This window comes from Pelophylax lessonae (genome assembly GCF_965119305.1).
Source record: "Pelophylax lessonae genome assembly, chromosome: 6".
NCBI classification, from domain to species: domain Eukaryota; kingdom Metazoa; phylum Chordata; class Amphibia; order Anura; family Ranidae; genus Pelophylax; species Pelophylax lessonae.
This window is the reverse complement of record NC_138773.1, coordinates 48,462,001-48,486,864: the sequence shown is the minus strand read 5'-3', so window position 1 is coordinate 48,486,864 and position 24,864 is coordinate 48,462,001. Positions and strand designations below refer to the sequence as shown.

Genomic DNA, 24,864 nt, shown 5'->3' with positions numbered 1-24,864 from the left:
TGCAGGCATCACTCTGGTACAAGCACTTTCCCGAAATATCGGCAATATCGGTCACCTTCGGGGCGGATTCCGATAAATCGGGAAAAGTGCATATTGGCCCTCGATATATCGGCTTTGCCGATAATTAGTCGATCCCTAATATGTATAATAGGGGAGAGCTGCAGAGAATGCATTAGGGCATAAAACCCTCCACCTTTAGAACCACTTTAATTTAAATAAAGGAGTTAATAGTTTATTTTATTTATATTTTTTTACCTGACCAAAGGAAAAATGTTTAAAATGGTGTTTGCGTGATCCTGGCCATAGTAACAACGAAAGTAAATATATGTTCCCTTTAAACCATTGCTGCAGCCAGTTGCTGGCCCTTTAGGTGGATCACGAAGCCCGAGAAGAGAAGCAGGGGCTCCGAATCATGTGGTTGCATGTACCGTGATGATGTCATTAGGTATCCATCTTACCAGCTTCGTCAGTAGTTGACTGATCTTTCAGAAACAGCTTGGTCACAGTTATGGGGTTTCCGAGCACCCCTTAGAGATGCATACAGTGGGTATAGAAAAGAATCACCCCCTTTAAAATAATCACATTTTGTTGCTTTGCCGTCTGATTTGAAGACGGATACAGTTTTTATTTCATCCAGCTGTAGTGCAATTTATAACATCCAAGTGAAAGATAAAAGACCAACATGTCAGGAAAACAAATACTAACAATTCAAAACCCCACCCACTAAGTTGAAAAAAGGATCACCCCCTCCTAAAAATGACTTTTAAACTCAATCAGGTGTAGCTAATAAACACCAAGCCATTTGACTTTCAGCAGTGATCATCTGTGGTCATTTTGATTAGCTCAGCATGAAAAGAGCTTTCCCTGAGAATTTAAGTCCCTGGTAGCGCAACTGAAGCAAATAATCAACTATGGGTGGCAAGGCACTGTCACCAGAATCTCCGGGATAAAGTTGTGGACAGGCACAAGTCAGGAGATGAATACAAAAAAAAATGTCAAAGTGAAGTGTGAAGTCTATTATGAGGAAGTGGAAGTTATTTTGTACAACACAGACCCTCCCTGGATCAGGATGTCCATCAAAACTGGATAAAAGAGCCAGGAGGAAACTGGTCAGAGAGGCTACCAAAAGGCCTACAGCAACTCTGAAGCAGTTGCAGGAATTTTTGACAAAGAGTGGTCATTGTGTGCATGTGAAAATATCATCACAAATTCTCCACAAATGTGGCTTGTATGGGAGGGTTGTGTGAAAAAAAGACACTCCTCAAGAAAGTCCACATGCAGTCACCACTGAGCTTTGCCAAAACGCACCATGAAGAGTCTGAGTCCACATGGAAAAAGGTCCTATGGTCAGATGAGACTAAAATTGAAATATTTGGTCTCAACACCAAATGATATGTCTGGCAGAAATCCAATACAGCTCACCATCCAAATATAACCATTCCCACAGTAAAGCATGGTGGTGGTAATATCCTGTTATGGGGGTGTTTCTCTGCAGCAAGGACTGGAGCACTTGTCAGGATAGAAGGAAAAATATATGGGGCAAAATTCCATCAAAATCTTGAGGAAAATCTGCTGCCCTCTGCCAGAAAGTTTTCAATGGGAAGATTTACCTTTCAACATGACAATGACCCAAAACACACAGCAAAAATGACCACACAGTGGTTGAAGGAGAAAAAGATGAATGTCCTTGCATGGCCTAGTCAGAGCCCATCAAACCCCATAGAAAATCTGTGGAATGACTTGCAGTCAACCCTCAGTCACCATCAAATTTAAAGGGTAACTCCCCTTTTGTGGGGAATAAAATAGCAAAGAAAGAAAAATAAATACAATTGCGAAACAAGTCATATTGTAATTAAATGTTATTAAAACCTTTCCTTTTCATTTTGCAGCCACTGTAATTTTATGAAAATGCAATACAATATAGCTCCCTTGAGGTGTTCTGTACACAGAATGTATACTGACCACACCCCAGAAACATCATTTCCTGCTTGTGTGACTGACTCAACGATTTTCCCAGAAGTCTGCCTAAGATACAAGTCAAATTTCAGGCATCCCCTGCAACAGAAATGTCATTTTTGGTGAGATACTCCCAATAGGAACACGTCTAAAGGGATTCAGGCCCAGCCGATTTCCTCATTAGTGCTGTACAGGTGTACAGCTGATTGATAATTATGAAACCACTCCCATTAGACCCACTCAGCACAGGGGCACCAAACAGTGATTTCTTCAATATAAAAAAATGGTAGAAATCTGCAACAAAGGTTGTTATAATCCTTGCAATGTACAGAGATCACCCAGAGGGGAATGTTTCTCAACAAAAGTAGGGTTATGCTTTAACCGAACTTGAGCAGTTCTGTAAAGAAGAGTGGACAATTATTTCACAGTCTAGATGTGCAAAGTTAGTAAAGACAAAACCCAACAGACTAAAGGCTGTAATTAAAGTAAACGGTGATTCAACAAAATACTGACACAAGAGGGTGATCCTTTTTCCAACTCACCGATTCTGTTTTTGAATTTTCTTTATTTTTTTCTGACATGTTGGTGTTATATCTTTTACTTTGATTTTATAAGTTTCACTGAGTAAATACAGCTGGATAAAACAAAAACTGTCTGTTCTCATTTCAGGCTGCAAAGCAACAAAATGTGATTATTTTCAAGGGGGCTGATTCTTTTCTATACTCACTGTATATGTGTTGTTAACAGGGCCGGCCTTAGGTGATCAGGTGCCCTGTGCGAGCTAATCCCGTGGCGCCCCCCCCGCGCAAATTTTCTTGCACCTTTTTTGCACTTTATTTTAGACTTTTCTTTTTTATGATCACTAATAACTTAGCCCCCCTTACATAGAGCCCCCCTTACATCAGAGCCCCCCTTACATCAGAGACCCCCCACACAAAGCCCCCCTTAAATCAGAGACCCCACACACAGAGCCCCCTTACATCAGAGACTCCACACACAGAGCCCCCTTACATCAGAGACCCCCGACACAAAGCCCCCCTCACATCAGAGACCCCACACACAGAGCCCCCTTACATCAGAGACCCCACACACAGAGCCCCCTTACATCTGAGACCCCACACACAGAGCCCCCTCACATCAGAGACCCCCGACAAAACCCCCCTCACATCAAAGACCCCCGACACAAAGCCCCCCTCCCATCATAGACCCCCGACACAAAGCCCCCCTCACATCAGAGACCCCCCACACAGAGCCCCCCTCACATCAGAGACCCCCGACACAAAGCCCCCCTTACATCAGACCCCCCCCCCTCCCCACGGAGCCCCCCACATCAGAGAGCCCCCCGCACATCAGAGACCTCCCACACAAAGCCCCCCTAACATCAGAGACCCCCTACACACACACACAAAGCCCCCCTCACATCAGAGACCCCCCCACAAAAAGCCCCCCTTACCTCAGACCCCCCCTCCCCATGGAGCCCCCCACATCAGAGAGTCCCCCCTTACATCACAGACCCCCCACAAAAAGCCCCCCCCCCCACACAGAGCCCCCCCCCACACATCAGAGAGTCCCCCCTTACATCACAGACCCCCACACATAGCCCCCCTCACACAGAGCCCCCCCTTACATCACAGACCCCCCCCCTTACATTTTTTGAAGGAGAGAGATGTCACTTACTTTACGTTGTCTGCAGCTTTTTTTTTCTTTAAACTTCCCGCCCACATATCCCCGGGAGTGTGGGTGGGCGGGAGGAGGAGGAGAAGGGGCGGGGCGAGGAGGAGCTGACGATCTCTCCTCCCTCCCTGCACTGACGCCAGAGGAGAGATCGTCAGCTCCTCCTCGCCCCGCCTCTTCTCCTCCTCCCGCCCGCCCACACTCCCGGGGATGTGTGGGCACTGGGCAGGAAGTCAGCGTGGATTCCGTGGAAGGATCGGAGGCTGAGCTGTGTGAGAGATACACAGCTCGCCTCACTGCAGCAATAGGTGATTGAGGCACGGCTGCACAGCGGGGGGTAAGCGGCGGCCGCGGCCTGTGTTAACCCTGTCCAGGCCGCAGTCGCCGCTCACCTCCCGCTGTGCAGCCTTGCCTCGATCACCTATTGTTGCAGTGAGGCGAGCTGTGTATCTCTCACACAGCTCAGCCTGATCCTCTGCGAGCTGTGATGGCCGCATGGCGCCCTTGTTGCCCATGGCGCCCTGTGTGGCCGCACAGCTCGCACACCCCAAAGGCCGGCCCTGGTTGTTAATGCCCATCTGCCATGCTGCCACAAAGAAGTGTAAGGCTGTCATAAAAGGAGTTTAAGTGAACCTTTGCTTTGTATTCCTGTCACATTCAGTGCAAAGTGAAAGCCCACACTCCTCCAACAAGGTGTCCTCACCATTCCGCACTCCTCTGCTGCCTCTCCATCCTGTTGGAGCTCTTGGTGAGTTTCTTTTAGGTATGGAGTGCAGAGGACTTGCCTCATATGACATTGTTTGGATTTTAGGTGTGGGGGGCAACAATATAATCCACCGAAGGAAGCCCCAAGCTACTGCAGTAGGGAGGTTGCAAGAGACTGGGGACCAGTGAGTATACCCTGTTGGGTGAAGGGGGAGGGGGTTGGCATTGAAAGACACTATTGCTTTGCATTGAATGCATTTTTTTAGTAATTTTTTGTTGATGTTCTGTTGCCCCATTGCATTAATTTACCTACATTTTACACTGCTTTCTGCTTAAACGTTCAGACATATGGCCTCACATTCCCATTGTGCACACTTGAATATGATGCAAAATGTAGAGTTGACTCGATGACTGCAAGCTGCCCAGGCCCTGTAGCAGCAAAGCAAACCCAAACCATACGATTTCCACCAACATACTTCACAGTAGGTTCTTTTGTTGAAATGCTGTCTTTGGTTTGTGCCAAACATGTCATCTGTTACTGTGACCAAACAACTCTATCTTTCATTTATTTGTATTCTAGAAGTCTTGCATAGCATCTGTGGGCAGTAGGAGGAGGAATAGTGCCCCATCATTGGTATTAGAGGGAGGAATAATCCCCATCATTGAGGTCATTGGAAGGAATGGTGCCCCATCATTGGTATTAGTGGGATCAAAAGTGCCCCATCATTAGTAATAGGAGGAGGAATAGTGCCTCATCGTTGGTGTCAGTGTGAGGAATAGTGTCCCATCATTGGTTTTAGTGGGATGAATAGTGCCCCATCATTGGTTTCAGTGGGAGGTTTAGTGTCTCTTCATTGGTATTAATAGGAGGGATAGTGCCTTATCGTTGGTGTCAGTGGGGAGGAATAGTGCCCCATCATTGGTTTCAGTGGAAGGTATAGTGTCCCATCATTGGTTTCAGTGGGAGGTATAGCGTCCCATCATTGGTATTAGAGGGAAAATAGTGCCCTATGATTAGTTTCAGTGGGAGGTATGGTGTCCCATCATTGGTATTAGAAGAGAGAAAAAGTGCCCCATCATTGGTTTCAGTGGGAGGAATAGTGCCCCATCATTGGTATTAGAGGGAGGAATAGTGCCCCATCATTAGTTTTAGTGGGAGGTATGGTGTCCCATCATTGGTAATATTGGAAGGAATAATGCCCCATCATTCATTTCAGTGGGAGGTATAGTGTCCCATCATTGGTATGAAGAGGGAGAAATAGTGCCCCATCATTAGTTTCAGCGGGAGGTATAGTGTCCCATCATTGGTATTAAGAGGGAGAAACAGTGCTCCAAAGTTAGTATTGATAGGAGGGATAGTGCACCATCATTGGTTTCAGGGGGAGGTATGGTGTCCCATCATTGGTATTAAAGGGGGGAATAGAGCTCCATCATTAGTTTAATTGGAAGGTATAGTGTCCCATCATTGGTATTATGAGGGAGGAATAGTGCCCCATCATTGGTTTTAGTGGCAGGTAGTGTCCCATCATTGGTATTCGAGGGAGGTATAGTGCCCCATTATTGGTTTCAATGGGAGGAATAGTGCCTCATCATTGGTATTGGAGGAAGGAATAGTGCCCCATCATTAGTTTCAGTGGGAAGAATAGTGTCCCATCATTGGTATTAGAGGGAGGTATAGTGCCCCATCATTGGTTTTAGAGGGCGGTATAGTGCCCCATCATTGGTGTCAGTGAGAGGAATAGTGCCCTATCATTGGTATTAGAGGGAGGAATAGTGCCCCATCATTGGTATTAGAGGGAGGTAGCGCGGGAAGGGCGCATCGGCATTTTATTACTTATATACCTTAACTATAGTATATATTTTATATGTGGCCCGAGAAAATTTATCTACACTCAATGTGGCCCAGAGAAGCCAAAAGGTTGGACACCCATGATTTAGATCATTAAAACGAATATGCGGTCAGTTTAAGGCATCATTTGATCATGATCTAATGTTTGCCTGTTAAAATATGTCAACAAGTTCCACGGGATGTAATCACTTTTTTCCATGTTTATTCTATGTATTCAATCTGTGTATTTAGCGGTTTGCCTTGAGTTTAGCTTATAAAAAAGCCAGGCAAGTATAAATAACAAGTACAAGCAACCATAGTATTTAACACCTCGCCCTTTGCAAGTTCCCTTTACAGTGTACGCCTGAATCTCTCTTTAGTAATTACAGGCCACGATTTCATCTCAGACATCTGAAATATTAATATATTCCCCTTGTAGCTTCCGACTCTGCCGGCTTCTCAGAAAGAAAAGAATTATGTATAAAAAATGGCCACGCCAAGATCACCAGTCATTGGGAGTATTTTTAGAGACCTGCATTTTCTATTCCTAGGAAAGATGAAGTTATCCACTGGCTGTGAAGGAACACGTCCCCTCCAACGTAATAGGGATATGAATCAAATGACAAAAAAGCTGCTATGTTTCCTGCTCTCAGCTCCCGGGGGTTAATCTTTTTTCGGAACGATCTGATGTTTGAGTTAGTCATTTCTTTTACTCTCGTGCATCACAGAGCTACAGCGAACCAAACTTTCATCATTGACCCAATACATGACATGAAAAATGGCTCCTGGCTTCAGAAACGTTCGGGGAAACCATTGAAGCATCTGTACACCCACGGATATGAGAAGAAAAAAAGCTTTGATACTATTGTGTTTCACCTACAAAAGGTGTCTGGTGTACACGCAATGATGACTTTGAATACACATAATGAGGCAGATTATTTCTTTTTGGCTGTAACGGTGGCTTGGTGAGTCCATCGTTATCCACTGCTCTACCAGACAGAACACTTTGTTACCTTGGAGTAACACATTAAAAGATGTTGCCTTCCACAAAAGGTGACGATCTTACAGCTTCACGGAGAAGAAAAGTTTGGCAGCGGGCTCATAACTATCTAAAAAAAGTATTGTAGGGAGAATATAGGCTGTATCTTGTTCTCTTGTGCTTCAACATGCTCTTAAAGCGGAGTTCCGCTTGCTTTTCCTCACCTGAAACAGAAATGGATAGTCAGCATTTTTTTTTTTTTTACTTACCTTGTAATTGTAGAAAGATATACTCACCTGTCTTCCACTTCCTCCGTCGGCCGCACGGCCCGCGCCGTCACTTCCGGTTTGCAATGATTCCTGGGAGCTGAACGTCATCGCTCCCAGGAATCAATGCGACGGCACCGGCCCCGCACGTCAGTTCCAGTGCGACGCCGCATTCCTTGCTAAACAGCTTCAGCCCAGAAGCTGTGGAGGAATGCGGCGCTGCACCGGAAGTGACAAGAGGGGCCGGTGAAGGCGCATTCTGGGAGAAGAAGACACGGAAGAGGATGCAGAAGAGGATCGCGCTGGCTTCAGCTGCCCACAACAGAAATGGCAACGCTGGAGAAGAAATTTTAAAAGTGAGTATTTCTTCTTGCAGGTAAGTGCGAACCGGGACATATCAGAGGCTAGCCATTGTGGAATGTACTAGCCCTGACTGTCCCGGGGGTATGTTCATTGAAATTTTTTTTTGTGGCTGGAACTCCGCTTTAATTTACCATCAAATCCTGGGTGTTTTAATGGACAAACTGGAATTTCTTTAAACATCGTGTAATCAAATATGGTCAGGCTCCTGAAGTGACAAGTTAAATTTGGGCAATGTTCACTAGGCATGATGGATACTTCAAGAGCCTCTAATGACATAGCAGAAAAGAAGAGGCTAGCCGGTGAAAACTGCCTGTCAAAATGCAGTGCAATCTTAAGAGCATTAAAGGGTCCCGGGCAATGCAGTGCACTAGGGCCCTGCCAACACAATCGCTGGGTTGCTGGGCAAGTGAGCCCCCCCCCCCCCCAGGCAACTGCCCTGCGTGCCCATTCGGTAAGATGGCCCTGCCAAAATGATCAACAGCTCAAGTGATATAGACAGCTGAAGTTAAGTTTACCTTGGCCCCCCCCCCCCCAACCTTTTCAGCCCACCCATTGGTGCACAAGACTACCCACTGCATTAAAGTTCACCTGTCATCAATGCGATCAGTGGAGGCACTTAGGGGTTGATTTACTAAAGGCAAATAGCCTGTGCACTTTGCAAAGTGCAGTTGCACTATCCATGTACAGTTGCTCCAGAGCGAAGTAAATGAGGTGAAGCTTTACTTTGCAAAGAGTACCCAATCATGTGCATGGAAACTTAAAAGAACAGCATTTTTGCTTGCACATGATTGGATGATGGAAGTCAGCAGAGCTTCTGCTCATTTCATAAGCTCTGGAGCAGCTGCACTCGCAGAGTGCAACTGCACGTTGCAAAGTGCACAGCCATTTGCCTTTAGTAAATCAACCGCTTAGTGTGCCCTTTGCACTCAAACCCACATTTCTTTACCAAAAAAACCCTGTTTTATGCAAATAATTTTCTCGCTCTTGGCTTAGAATATTTTTTACAATAACATTATATGAGCTGACTGTACTTCTAGTAGAAATGTATGGCCAATAACTATATAGGAAACACCAGTCTCTGCCTCTGCCACCCATAGGCACAGGACTATTGGATAACCAATTTAAAGTACAATAATATGCTGCCATTTGTTTTTGGCAGCATATTACTGAAACATCAAATACCTGTAGATGCTACCAGTTATTATTCTTCCTGGTTAGGGGCAACAATACTACCCAAAGGCAGCTCTTGCTCTCAGTGGTGTCCCTATGTAAATGTGTTTCTGTACCTAGTCCACATGCCTAGGGCCTAATCCTAGTGCACATGCATTTTCCCTTCCTAAAAATCTATGTCACAGGCAGCCACACCTGCTGGATCAGTCATCAGCAATTAATTGACCTCACTGTTATCCATGAAAAGTCTGTCCATCTCTAGGATTCACCACCCATCTAGGTTAAATGACAGCCAGGATTATTCAATACACTTCCTATGAGGCTGTCATGGACACACCCCCTGGGGGAGTGTCATCACAGAAGACTGGGCTAACCGCACCGCTGCACTAGAAAGTGCCCACATTTCATTATGTAGGTGTTGTTCATTGCAGGAGTAAGGACCACCACTGGGGAAAAGGAGAGAAATTGCCAGACTGGCCAGAAGACTGCTGGATCTCAGGTATGTATTATTTTAACCAGATACCAGTGGGGCTTCAGGGACTGTGATAAATGGCAGGGGTCTCTTCAGTAAGATGAAGATGGGCTTTAAATGGGGTGCAATAATCCATGTGTTTTCAATGGCTGAGCTTCCTACCCCACCTCCACCTAACTGTACCCAAGTCACCTCAATCAGATCCATCCCTGCCGCTATTACCTTTTGTACCACCTCCCCCTGCCTTTACATCAGCCTTTTCAACCAGGGTGCCTTAAGGTTTATTCAGGGGTGCCTTGGTAAAATGCCTAAAAATTGCACAAAAACCAGCGTGTGGATGAAGGCTGCCTTTAGTTACAGGTTTTCATTGTGCACCATTACAACCTTCTAGCTGCTGGTGTCCTAACGACCAATGGAATCATCAGTTGATAAGGAGGATTTCAGTCGCCTGCATAGCATCCTTGTTTGACCCTCCCCTGCCTCTCTCCATCAGTGTTGGGGTCACATTAGCTGAGTGATGGAGAAAAACAAAAGGAGAAGAGAAACATTGGAATACTAGTCAGTACCACTTTGCAAAAGTGTATTTGATCTGGAAAAATAAATCACCTCTAACATTGGGTGTCCTACTTGGATTTGTGGAGGTTGCTGCATTATGTAAAACTATTGGAATAGTTTTTACATTTTAGAATGGGGTGCCTTGAGACTGTCCATACATTTTAAAGGGTGCTTCTTTTTAAAAATAACAAACATGTTATATTTATGTAGCGGGTGCCCTGCATCTCCTGCGACCGTACCAAGCTGACCGAGGTGCTCATTGAATCGAAAGACACAGCTTATCAGCTCCTGTAGGGGAATTTCCCCCCTCCCTCTGTGCAGTGAGAGAGGTATCCATAGACACTCAGTACCCTTCCCCTGTTTCTCATTGGCAGAAGAAGCTAGCCAATTTAGGGAGGACTGAAGAACTGCAACGAACTCTGGGCTGCCTGAGACCAGGTTCGAGCCCAGCTAGGTGCTAGGACAAACTTTGCTCCACCACGCCAGAGGTATCCTTGCAACATCACTGACAGTGGAGGTGTCAGACAGATCACTGAACCAGCCGACCAGGCAGCCGCCTCCACCTGATCATCAGATGGAGAACTGACTTGCATCGCTTGCAGTATAGTCGCTGTGTCATAGAGGATTGGGGAGCAGGCAGATGCCTAAAGTCCCATTACCAGCTATTAGCACTCCACTTTGAACATTATATACAGACGTTACAGATTCGGATTGTTAAGAGGACCTGTTATTAGTCAAATCAAGTATCCTTGCACTGATTGCTGATCACTTTTGGCATACTTAAGGATCCTTTGCTTCTCTGAGCGCCAACTGCCAGTGAAGATAATTGCAAGGCCTTATATTCAGAACACTATCCTTTTGCTCTTAAAGGGGACACAATACTGGTACCTATTATACTTAATCTCTTATTAGGATTAGAGGTACTATAGGTATTTAGTATAAGTGGTGGTATTGATATCAATTAATGACCCCTTTGAAAATCCATTTGCTTAATGCTTGTTACTGTCTGTTACTTTGTATTTTCATTCAGCTTCTCTGAGAGTTGCCTCAACTAAGTCTTGATTGCTGTTTTCAGGACTTGGCTGAGTTGACACTCTTTTTGTGGCCTCTTTTTCTGATTAAGTAAATCAAAGAAGGCTGAATTCAGTTTGAATTGTGTCTGTGTGTCATTCACTGGGGTATCACACTAGCAGTACCCCTAGATGTGCCAGAGGGGCTGAGACAGTTCTTGAAGGTTGAGAGGCAGAGTATCGAACCAAACATATTCAAGTGGCTCCTGCAGGGGTAGTGCTACCTTTACTTGCTATGTGTAATGTTATTACACAAAGCAGCCCTGATCCTCTTCCTTTTGCATCCCCTGCCGGTGGCCGTGGCTCCTCATCCTTTCTGAATGCCCCCCAATAGTAAGCCACTTGCTATGGGGGTACTCAAGCAGATTTGCTCCAGAGCCACACTCTGTGTGTCCATTCACACACAGATCGTGGCTCGGCTCTGCCCCCACTCTCTCCTCATTGGCTCACTGGCTGTTATTGACAGCCTCAGGAGCCAATAGCCCCTGCTGCTGTGAGCCAATGAGGAGAGAATGACCCGGGAGAGCCGCTGCTCTCATGCACATAGCTGTATTGAGATGGGGATAAGGTAAGTATAAGGGGGGGAGGGGGGTTGGGTGAGAGCTGTACCCAGAAGGTTTTTTACCTTAATACAAAGAACTCACAAAAGGTAAAAAAAACCTTGAGCCTTTAGAACCTTTTTAAGGTACTCAGAAATTACAGGCAACAAGCTAAACCCATTCGTTAGCTGCTAATACATTTCAGAAAACACTGCAGCAGTGCTACAAGTTTACCTAAATCTGAATTATCAAAAATATAGCCAGGATCCAGAGAGCACCTTACAAGGAGCGTACTCGCTGAAGTTGGTGCTATGTATCCTCCTCTTCCCATACTTCAAAGGCAGGTTTGTATCTGATGGCAGTAAGAAACCTTTCTGCATGCTTGAGATCACAAGGAAGCTGCAATGAGTGTTTGAGAATTCCTTTCCTAACTTCAAGCATGGGTTCCCAGATCATCAGACTATTGAGTCATTGACATAAGCAGTGGGGTGAACCGGTGCACTATCACAATGCTTCGGTGTAAAAACAGAGGTTTTGAGTAGAGATAAGACTTTGTTCCTTGTATGCATTTCAAGGCTTACTTTTCAATTACTGAAGTCTACCTTTGACCGGGGCTTTTTTCTCAGAGAATAGGTGCAGGACCTCCCCCTTTCTGAGTCAATTATTGTCTCTGCCCCCTACCCATGACAGTGCGTGGTTTCTTGATTACACCACCCCCCCCCCCAACCCTCAGTATCGTTACTTTTAGAGAATACAGAGCCAGGTATCATTTTGTAATTTGTATGGAATTTGTTAATGATAACAAGAAAAGCAGGAAAAGAGATCCCCCCGCAGCCAAAAGCAATAGATCCTCCCCAGCAATAATAGATTTCCCCCAGCAACAATGGACCCCTGCAAAAAAATACCACCCCAGAAACAAAAGACATTGAGCAGCAACAACAGATCTCCCAGCAGTAAGCATCAATAGACCCCTCCCTCAACAGAAGATCCTTTCCAGCAACAATTGACCCCCCAGCAACATAAGCACCCCTTCCCCCAGCAAACAGCAACAACAGCAAAAATAGATCACCATGCAAAATATGGTCCCCTCCAACAACAATAGATTCCCCAGCAACCAGCATCAATAGATCCTCCAGCACACCTGAGCACCCCTTGTCATTACATGTAGTACATTCAGTACTGGAGGTGCCGGAACTGCGCTCCTGCACGTTTTCAGCTGAAAAAAATGCCCTGCCTTTTGACTATTTGTACCCGTTCTCTCCCAATGACACATTCGCCGTGTAGAACATTCTTCTCACTTCTACACAGTTCCTCACTTTTCCTGTGAACCAATGGCTCCAATTGCAACTTTTTGGCAATCAATAGGAGGGAGGAACACTAGGTTCATACATGTTTGTATTTGTTCTTCAGGTTAGAGGAGAAGAAAAGAACTTGTGCACCTGTATACATGTGACTGATAAATGCTTAGCTTTTAGGGTTCCTTTGTGCTCTCAATAAAATAATATCCATTTGGGAATTCAAGCTCGGCTGTTTTTTTCCTCTTCAGAAGCTTTGAAAATATTTCTGATGAAATAATTCAATTTGTTCTTGTATCTATAATGCTTCTTCATAGTACTCCAGAGTTCAGATCTAATTACAAAAGGTACTTCCATGATCTACCACAAAAGGCAGGTTTTATCAATTAATTTGGCTTGGTTACTTGAGGTGAACTCAATGCTCTGCTCACTTAGATCTCACTTTTAAAACAAGTTTGACATTTATAGCTGCATTGTTAAACCAAACCCGTAATAAAACTGGGTGGGTCGAACGAAAAATAAAAACGATCTATGAAAAAAATCAACAGAGGTGACCCAAGCACACCAAATTTAAAAAAGTAGATCCTGAGATATAGGTAGCTGGTGATTAACCACTTCAGCTCCAGAAGGTTTTACCCCCTTAATGACCAGGCCATTTTTTGCGATTCGGCACTGCATTACTTTAACGAACAAATTTCACGGCCGTGCGATGCTGTACCCAAATACAATTGATGTCCTTTTTTCCCCACAAATAGAGCTTTCTTGGTATTTGATCACCTCTGCGGTTTTTAGATTTTGCGCTACAACAAAAAAAGTGTGACAATTTTGAAAAAAAAACAAAACAATATTTTTTACTTTCTGCTATAAAACATTCCCAATAAAAAAATGTAAAAAATCAAATTTTTTAAATCAGTTTAGGGCAATTTGTATTCTGCTACATATTTTTGATAAAAAAAATCCCAAAAAGCGTATTTGAATTGGTTTATCCCAAAAGTTATAGCGTTTACAAACTACGGGATAGATTTTTGGACTTTTTTTTTGTTTTGTTTTTATTAGTAATGGCGGCGATCAGTGATTTTTAGTGGGACTGCGACATTGCGGCAGACAGATCGGACTCCTAACTGACATTTTTGACCAGTGACATTACTACAGTAATCAGTGCTAGATAATATTCACTGTTACTATATAAATGACAGGAAAGGGGTTAACACTGGGGGCTATCAAAGGGGTTAATGTATGCCTAACAATGCTTGCTGACTGTGTTGGGGAAGAAACTCCTGATCTCTCTCTGCCTGTGTGACAGAAGACTTGCCTGCTTTGTTTACATAAGCAGGCTGGGTCTTTTGTCAGTTTCTCTGACGATTGCGGGAGGCCGGCGGCGATCACCGCCGCTCCTCCCGCGGGCTGCCTCCCGCTGTGTCTAATCACAGCGGGAGCGCGGCAGGAAGTCACGTAGATATACGTGATTTTGCGCACCCGAGCCGCCGCAGTATATCTGCAGTGGGTGGTCGGCAACTGGTTAAGCAACTGTAAACTTTCGTCTTTGAATTGAGATTGGCTCTGCCAGTTTTGGTTTCTTTATAGCAATGTTCCTCAACCAGGGTTCCATGGAACCATAGGGTTCCTCCAGAGGTTGCTAGGGGTTCCTTGAGCAATGAGCAATTCCTGCCTCTCAGATAGGTTCTCACTGACACCAATGAGCTTTTTAGGGGTAATTCTTCCCAATGACCACAAGATCACACTTAATGTATCATGATCTGTAAATATAGTCATTTTTAGCAGGGGTTCCCAGGGTTCTTTCAAGGTTTCCTCTGTGTTGAAAAGGTTGAGAAAGACTGCTTTAAAGTATTAATACCATGAAGATGATAGTGTAAAGACAGCATGTGGACAAAGTGCAGGAATATATGACAGTGTAAAGTAAGTGTACAGAATAAATAGAACAAAGGAGAGGGTGGTCCAGTCTTCAATACCACCAAAAAGTGTTGAAGCTTCGACTATCTATCTTTTGCTTTGGGTGGTATTGTAGGAAGCCAACGAGCTTCTAAAGCTACATGCTGGAAGTACATCTACGACTACACTTAATCCATGTGCTTGATTTACTTTTTTTTAAAGGAACCAACAGATTTATTTGGAGATGGAAGGTGGCAAGGCCAAGCTTAATTCTTAAAGCGGAGTTCCACCCTCGGAAAGTTTTTTTTAATAAAAATACCCCCGGGACAGTCAGGGCTAGTACATTCCACAATGGATAGCCTCTGAACTGTCCCGGGTTGCACTTACCTTTTAGAAGAAATACTTATCTTGAAAATGTCTTGTCCAGCGCTGCCATCTCAGGTGTGGGCAGCTGAAGCCAGCGAGTCCTCTTCGGCGTCCTCTTCTGTGTCCTCTTCGTCCCAGAATGCCCTGCAGCGGCCCCGCTCGTCATGTCCGCTGCAGGCACGTCATTCCTGCACAGCTTCTAGGCATGCTGTTTAGCAGTGAATGACGCGCCTGCATCGGAACTGACGAGCGGGGCCGGTGCAGGCGCATTGATTCCTGGGAGCGATGACGCTCAGCTCCCAGGAATCAATGCAAGCAGGAAGTGACGGCGCGGGCCGCGGCCAAAGAGAGAGGAAGAGGAAGTAAGGTGAGTATATTTTCTTCTGAAACAAGGCAAGTAAAGAAAAAAAAATCGTGATTATCCATTTATTTTTCAGGTGGCAGAGAGCAAGCAGATGGGGAAAAATGACTTTTAAGGGTGGAACTCCACTTTAAAGATTACCTTTGCTTTTATCATCAACTACCTATATCTCAAGATCTACTTTTTTTTTTTTTTAAATACGGGTATTTCAGGTTTCATCCTTTACTAATTTTTGCTCAGGTTTGTGACAGGTTTGCTATAACTATCCAGTTGTAAATGTCAAGTTTGTTTTAAAAAGTCAGAATTAGGTTCTAAGTGAGCAGAGCATAGGATTCACCTCAAAAAATTGATCTAAATTTATTGGCAAAACCTGTCTTTGGGAGATCCCCGGAAGACGCTATGTAAAATGTATACATTACTTAGTTCAATATGCCCAGCTTTGTGCAATGCTTTAACTATCTAACTAGATGCACATTTTATATTTGTTGTAAAACAGGAGAGCATTTGGTTCACATAAACAAACCGCGCTGAACTCATTGGCTATACCGGTCATTTGGGGTAGATTACTGGAGGACACTATACTATTTACTTTATAAGGAGGATCTGAACTCAGGTAGCTATTAATTAGCATAGTATTTCAGAATTTAAATCCTATATTTACAAGGGCAAACTGTTTAATCACAAGTATTCTGAAGAGGAAATAAACAGCCATGCTCTAATTGTCACATTGATATTATTTTATGGAGAAGCTATCATTAAAGTTAAAGTACTTGCATGCAGGTGAACAAGTTTTCCTGTCCCTCTGTAACCTGAAGAACAATTGCAAGCAATAGTCATAGATAGGAGCTATCAATACACAGAAACATTAAGGTCCATGAGCAAGTGAGAAAAATGCTCTGCATGTTATAGGGACAGAACAAATAGAGAGAGACAAAGGTATACTTTAGTAAAATGAAAAAGTAAGCTTTGAAATGCAAACATACAACAAAGTACTATCTGTACAGTACTCCGATCTTCAGTTTTTCACCCAAACTGTGCCATGGTGCACCAGTTTACCACATCATGATCTGGGAACCCAGAGGTGTAACTAGAACCTTCAGGGCCTGGTGCAAGAAACCATGATGGGCCCCTCCCCGGACCCCTGGCCAGGGCCCTTCCCTTCAAGCCTGGGGCTCTTCCCACTGATCCTGGGGCTCTTTACTCTCATTGCGGGGTCCTTAATTTTGGTCCCGCAGCGGGACCCTTTCACAAGTTCTGCAGTGGGCCTCCTTCCTGCCATCTTGGGCCCCCCCCCCACGGTGGTGGAATGCCAGGGCCCGGTCGCAAGTGTGACCCACTGGTGTCAGTAGTTTTTAGTTTTTATCATTTTTTTTTTTTTTACAATATCACTGACTATGTCCATTTAGAAAAGGAAGGAGCTGGTAAATTACATATTAACTGACCCCTTTCTGGTTCTCTATTGTGACATCCCCTGCAGCAGCCGGCAGGAGAGGGAAGGAAGCACGGGGGGGGGGGGGTAGGGGCAGAACAACAGTAAGGGGGGGGGGGGACCAGGGGAGCACACAGTGGCCCAGAGACAGCAGAACACAAGTGAACTGGATAGGAGGAGTGGCGGGGGCAGCATACAGAGGAACCGATCTCCTCCATTTTCCTCATGCAGCTACAGAAGGAAAAATGAGGACAGTGATTTCTCTACATGCTGCCCCCGCCACCCCTCCCATCCAGGTGTAAAGGGGAGGCGCACAGGCCCCCTGGAGCATGGGGCCCGGTTGCAATTACAACCCCTGTAGTTATGCCCCTGTGGGAACCCCCTGCTTGAAATTAAAGGAATTCTCTAAGCACACCCAATGCAGGTTCTTTGTTGTTTCTTACCTACCTAAAAACCGGTTTCTCACAACTGCCATTAGATTTAATCCCTACTTGGAAGTATGCGAAGAAGAGAAATAGGAAAATATATAGGACCAGCCTCCGGAAGTACACTCCCAGTGACCCTGTAAATTGCTCTTTGGATTCTGGCTAGAAAATTCAGATTTGGGTCAATTTAGTGAACTAGAAGAACAACTGCAGCGTTTGCTGGAATATATTAGCTCATGATTTAGTTAAGCTTGCTACCTGAAACGATTGAGTACAGTTGGCCATACATTTTACATTTTTCCTATTCAGTTTTCTTTAGATTTACCTTCAACTATGTACGGCAGGAGCCTGCCTGATTGCATACAAATTGAAAGTGTTTAGGTTTGACCTCATATTATATGGTTTTGGTAAATCTAAATAAAAAAATGCACAAGACAATTGTATAACGTATGGCCAGCCTACCTTGAAAGATGCCACACATAATGTTCAGCCTGGAAAAGCTGGTCTACACTGAACTCTGAAGAAAAAACATTCAATTAACTATAAAGGAATGTGAGCATCTTTTATTTCCACTTCTTCTTCCTCCTAGGGTCTCATTCACACCAGACTCCCTCAGGTGGTGTGTGCATGACAGCCTCACAGAAAGTAAATCTGAATGATACTGGAATGTCCTTTAACCTAGAAGACTGGCAACATCTAGAGTTGCAGAAGATCTTCTTTGGGGGATGGCAGAATAAGGGCGAGTATTGCAGCAAAACCTGCTTTTTTATTTTTCTGGGCTATTTATTTATATTTATTAGTTGGTATTCTGCTTCAACATGCATTGCCATACTTTTTCATATGCATAGCGATGTCATTTTGTCAATGCCTCCATTGGGTTGACGTTTTAAAACCACAGTGCAATGCATTACTCCAATGAAAATAAGCCTCAGTAACATGAGTGGATTTGAAAAGTAGCTTCCAGTTTACGAATGGGCCGAACACCCCCCTGTTCATTTTGCAGCAGAATTCCCGAAAAGGGGAAATGTTCTAACCCGAACGGCGAACCCCATTGAAGTCTATGGGAGCTGAACAGGAAAAATCAAAAGTGCCCATTTTGAAGGCTTATATGCAGGTAATTGGCCATAAAAGGGGTATGGGGGTCTGGGTACTGTCTTGGGGGACATGTATCAATAAAAAAAAAAAAAAAAAACAATACATTTTTCAGGAGCAGTGATTTTAATTATGCTTAAAGTGCAACATTAAAAATGAAAAAATCCTTTAAAAATAGGGCCTTGGAGGTCCCCTTAATGTGCCTGTAAAGTGGCACATCTGTAGCATGGTTTGGATCTGGAGGGGAACCCCACGCCAAAATTATAACAAAAAAAAAAAAAAGCATGGGGTCCCCCCTAAAATCCATACCAGACCCTTATCGGGGTATGTAGCCTGACAGGTCAGGAAAGATGGGGACAGCCGAGTGTCCCCCCCACCCCCCCACCTCAAAGCACCTTGTCACCTTTCCGACAACCCTGGGCTGTGATTGTCAGTGTCTGTGGGTGGGGGGCTTATCAACTCCCCATCAACATGGGGACAAGGTGCTTTGGGGTGGTGGGGGTAGGGCCCCCCTTGTCCCAAAGCACCCACTGTCCCATATTGAGGGCATTTGACCTGGTATGGTTCAGGAGGGGGCGATCGCTTGTCCTCCCCGTTCCTGACCTGCAAGGCTGCATGCCCTGATAAGGGTCTGGTATGGATCTTGGGGGTGACCCCACGCTGTTTTCTTCTTTAATATAGGCGTGGATATAGACCTGAAGGTTTTTTTTACTGTCACTTTTTTTTTATTTAGCCCTCAGCGGGGAAACCCATTGACGGCCGATAACTCATCAGTTGTTAAGTAGGCCACGGTAGGCTTCCCGGCACCCCTCTTGAACGACCGGTTTACATTGCGCCCTGATTGGGAAAAGCTTTGCCCATAGAATACACTTTGCAGGACTCAGTGTATTGCAGGGTGTTTGTCGGGAGAAACACCCGACGAACACCCTGCAAATTCGGGTGTTCGGTGAACGGTAGAACAGACAAATGCTCGTGCTGTACTGTTCGCCCATCCCTATTCCAGTTCAATAAAACTGCATGAAATCACATCTTGTGGGAAGGAACCCTAAGACTTCTGTGTCTCTGCTAGGGAGATTCATCTCCACTATTTGTGACCACTGGCACCAAGACAGAAAGTGATGGAAAACTCCAACATTTTACCAACAAGAGGTTAGAGAAATCTTTTTGGCTTGGCAGGCTTACAGTTTTTAATGCATGTGAATCCATGAAAGCTTTTTGACTATGCAATGTTTCTGTGCCCTTATATGATCCACTCTGTATAATTGTAAAAGCAACTTGAATGCTTGTTTATAATTGGCGAGGTGTTGTGTAATGATAATTTCTTATGAACCCAGTCGAAGAAGCAGATTAAAATTGATGATGTTAAGGAGGGGTAAGCCATTCCCGAGTGACTCTGGTCAGGGCACTGGGATCACAAGAGGCCAACTAAAGCAGAAAACCACCATGTAGCCTAAGTATTTTGTTTCAGCCATGGGTATGAATTATGCTAAATGTTGTCCTTTACCTATAACTCTAACAAGATCTAGATCACAGTCAGACTATACTGTATGTGAGCCATCAGCCACAAAGGGACAAGATGCTGTCTGGACTATTTTTTTAATCAATGTTGTAACAATGCCTGAATCAGCAACCTGTTTCATATGAAATATTTAATCTGTTAAGTAATTAATCGACTACCTAATTTCCCAGTTGTGTTTAAAGAAACTTTGGTTAAAAATGAAACATTTGGTTCTCCAATAAAAAAAATAAAAAACAAAAAAAAAAAAAACATTTTCAACTGTTAAATATTATTTTTTAAATCACCCTATATTTCTAACAAGACTAATGCATTTTCTAGGGTTAAATATGTAAAAAGGTGAAGGGACCCAAATGATTGGACTCTAAGTTTGTTTGTTTCTAGGTTTGGAAAGCAAGAGCGATATTATATTCATCCTAAGAAAAAGCCAAGTAATACGAGTTATGAATTCTGTCTTTCTGCTGTTCTATTTCCTGATTAGGGTGTGACTATATGAAAGAAATTTCTTATGTATAACTGTATTAGCTTATGTAAAATAATTTGATTTAACCACTTGCCGACCAGTCACTGGGACTGTACTGCGGCAAAGTGGCTCGATTCCGTCCAGCGACGTAGATCTACGTCGCTGGACTCCTCCCCTTGTGGGCGGCGCTCGCGCGCCGCCGGAGGCTCGCTCCCGCTGTTTCCAGTCACAGCGGGAGTCGGGCCAGGGGAGGAGCAGCGGAGATCGCCGCTGCTCTTCCCCGATCGTCGGGGAATCGAGTTTGGAGATCCGCCCGCCTGTGTAAACAAAGCGGGCGGATCTCCTAAGTGACAAACAGTGACAGATTGCAGGGTTCAGCATAGCTGAACATGCGATCTGTCCCTGTGTCACTCAATCACCTCCCCCCACATACGTTAGTAAGCACCAGGCATGCATTAACCCCTCCCTCTCCAATAAAATTAACCCCTTCCCTGCCAGTGTCATTTTTACAGTAACAGTGCATATTTATAGCACTGATTACTGTAATAATGTCACTGGTACCCCCAAAAGTGTCAAAAATGTCAGTCAAGGGTCCGATCTGTCCGCCGCAATGTCGCAGTCCCGCAAAAAAAAAAAAAAAAAAAATCGCAGATCGCCGCCATTACTAGTTAAAAAAAAAACACCAAAAATGACAGAAATCTTTCCCTTAGTTAGTAAACGCAATAACTTTTGCAAAAACCAATCATCAAAATACGCTTATTGTGATTTTTTTTTACCAAACATAGGTAGCAGAAAACAAATTGGCCAAAAATTTAAAAAAATGTTGATTTTTACATTTTTAGGGGGGGGGAATTTCATATAAAAAAATGTGAAAAATATTGTTATTTTTTCAAAATTTACGCTCTTTTTTTGATTATAGCGCAAAAAGTAAAAATCGCACAGGTGATCAAATACCACCAAAGGAAAGCTCTGTTTGTGGGAAAAATAGGACGTAAATTCTGTTTGGGTACGGCGTCGCACGACCGCGCAATTGTCAGTTAAAGTCTCACAGTGCCGAATCGCAAAAAGTGGCCCGGACGTAAGACAGCAAAATCCTCTGGTGGTAAAGTGGTTAAATAAAGGATATAAAAATGCATCAACTTCTCTAGGTTAGGTTTACTAAGTAATGAAGGAAAGGCCTAAGAAACTGGTCCCAACTTAGCTAAAGTTGTTTCTAAGTCACTGTTGTAAAAAACATCTGAGTACAGAATATTCCTGTGTCCTCTTGTAATGCTGTATAAAAATACTTCCATGGCCCCCTGAGACAGACCTGTTACATTTCTATGAATTACCATTTCTGGCGCAAAGGACCATCTACTTATACGGGAGCTGCTGGATACAGTGTCATTACAATTGGCCCTGTTCCTATTTCATTACATTTTATGTTGGCAGCTGTTAGTGAGACCTGATTGTATTAATACTAATCTCCTATCAGCTGCTTGATATATTGATGCAAATGGGAACAAATTTACATGGCTGCTGATTGCTATAATTGACGAACTGTGCTGAGAGCCCCCCAAAGGCTGGGGTTTGGTTACGAGGTATTAATTAATTCCAGAAGAACCTATCGTCAATTCTCTCGCCTTTCCCTTGGTAACTGGGGCCTGGTTACTGTAACTGCAGGGAGATATACATTAAATCAGTCAGTAATTTGCTTACGAGAACAATAATTAGATAATGTACTTTCTACAATTAGCGACCTTGCACACCAGCTGAGCTTAATGTTGAATTTCAGGCGGTGCCCAAAAGCTTATCGCAACTACCTCACTCTTGCTCCCTCCTGCAAATTTTCTTTGCAAAATTGATACCTCATTTCATCCTAAGGCCGCATGCAAACTGGACTTTTTTGCAGCTGCTTCAAGGGGCGTCAGTGTAATGGTCATGCATACCGGGCACCCGAATAGCTGTGTGTGTAGCAGCAATTCTCCCCTGCAATTTTGCCAAAAGAATGCATAGCCACAATGACTCCCCCCCCTCCTTCCTTCACTTTATGCAACACACAAACTGTTACCTGATGCCAGGACCTTATCAGTCCAATAATTGGACACACACATACCCTTTCCATTAACTACTGGGCACTGATACCCTCTTCCTGCCCATAAATGTTGCAGTAATTGCCTAAAGAGTACTAGCTGGAGTTTGACATTAATTTGGGCCAACAAAATCTGCTGTTGCATCTAACACTGACAATGCTGCTGTCCAAAGGTGTCTCCATTGGTCATTCATAGAAAGGGGCCACCCCAAGTCAGGAAGTGTGGAACTGGCAGAATCATCAGAAAAAAAAAAAGGAAAAAAAGGCCAGAAAAAAAATAATGCAGCCACCACATTTAAGGACTGGTAAGCTGCAACATATTACATTTTTGCTTTTGAGGTTTAATACCGCTTTATCTCTCTTACAATTTCACACCGAAATTACTAGAGTTTTCTTCTGAACAACAAAATCATGTATTCTTTTCACAAATATATTGTTAAATGTAACTAGTATTTCTTTAAAGCCAAACTCCAGGAAAATTCTAAATGATCCCTTGGGGTGGGGCTGTTCCAGCACTGCAAAGGTAATTACCTGTTTTGTCTATGGCATCAACATGTCCAATGGCAGGACTATGTAGCCTGCATTGGTTTTGATGATGTCAGGATCTTAGACTGCTAATGCGCAGGGGAGAAGAGGCTTCGGGGAGAAGCTTAGCTGTAGAGAGGATCAGAGGATTGGGTAAGTAAATCATCTTTTTTGTTCTTCTAGACCAGTGGTCTCCAAACTGTGACCTGGGGGCCATATGCTGCCCTTTGCTTGCCTTCATCTGGCCTTCAGGGCACTTTTCTTTCCACAGCTACAAGACACAATTCCTCCACTAACAGGGGAGAAGAGGCTTCGGGGAGAAGCTTAGCTGTAGAGAGGGTCAGAGGATTGGGTAAGTAAATCATCTTTTTTGTTCTTCTAGACCAGTGGTCTCCAAACTGTGACCTGGGGGCCAGATGCTGCCCTTTGCTTGCCTTCATCTGGCCTTCAGGGCACTTTTCTTTCCACAGCTACAAGACACAATTCCTCCACTAACACGTACAATGCGGCAATATTCCTGCTACTGACATCAACAATGGGGCACCATTTCTTCCACTGACACCAATGATTGGGCATTATTCCTCCCACTGATTCCGATGATGAGCCACTATTACTCCCACTGACACCAACGATGGGGCACTATTCCTCCCACTGAAACCAATGATGGGGCACTATTCCTTCCACTGATTCCGACGATGAGCCACTAATCCTCCCACTGACACCAACGATGGGGCACTATTCCTCTCCCTAATACCAAAGAAGTATTGTTAGCTCCCAGAGATGCCAGGACAATTTCTATTCCCAATGGCTACAGTCTGGCACCCCTAAAGTCTGAAGGACAGTAAACTGACCCTTTGGTTGTAAAGTTTGGAGACCCCTGCCCTAGACCCAAAGGAGCAATTACCCTCGCAAATGGGTTTTTAATCCATCTTGTGGTGCTTTGCACAGCAGCAACTGGGGAGGAGGACCTCTGCTTAAGTGCACAGGTGCTAAGAGGAGGAGGGAGCAATGGTTCATCATTGTCCAATCAGTAGGCAAAGGGTGTGTTCTTCACCACCCTTTTATGCGACAGAAGAGCATTCCAAGATCTGGATAAGTCATTTACATATTACAAACACTTTGGTTGGTATAACAGACCACCGTGTGTGTATTTCTAATGTGTATTTATCTGCTTGCTTGAAGTTCAGCTTTCATTTAAATAAAATAAAAATAGACTTACAACAAGGCCAGTCCCAAGTAATTTGCTGTACTGCCCCAGTACATTGGATTTTCCATGACGTTGAACGGGAAGCCAGTGATTTTCTTATCCATTAAGATTCCAAAGTAGTCTCCTGAAACCAGACAAGAAATAATGTTTAGACCTCACGGTTTAAAATCTATGGATGCAAAAGTGATCTGTGATCAGTCTTACCCAAAGCAACCCCTTTCCATCTGCCAACATTCAACAGGAAGGCAACACAGATTAAACCCACTCCTTACCATGCACTGAAGCAATAGCTATTTTGCTTTGCCTTAACAAGAACCAGTCACAGTTAGGTTCATGCAGGAATCTGAAAATTCAGCCTTTAGGGCTGGTTCACAGTAGAACGTAGCGTTTCCCTCACCGCAAGTAATCATGGTGCCCTTATGAGACACACATGAGAGCCATCAAATATTATTTGCATCTCAAACGCATCTCGCAAATGTAGCTCATTTGGGGCCACCAGACTACTGTACCATGGCAGTACTATGCAGGCCATTTGCAATCAAAGTGCTTGCACTCGTTTTTCTGTGTTCCCATGCATTTGACAGCCAATTTGGGCTGTCAAAACTGGAACGCAAGGGAAACACAAGTTCAGATGTGATATGGCCCTA

The 24,864-nt window shown here is 44.1% G+C and overlaps 1 protein-coding gene across 1 annotated transcript in view; it reads right to left on the bottom strand.

Moving 5' to 3' along the window:
• PEMT (phosphatidylethanolamine N-methyltransferase) overlaps positions 1-24,864 on the bottom strand; it is a 297,675-nt gene that overhangs the window by 24,655 nt on the left and 248,156 nt on the right. The window contains exon 5 of the mRNA XM_082261246.1: positions 24,230-24,341. Coding sequence (XP_082117372.1) covers positions 24,230-24,341 — 112 coding nt within the window. The remainder of the gene's footprint in view (positions 1-24,229; positions 24,342-24,864) is intronic.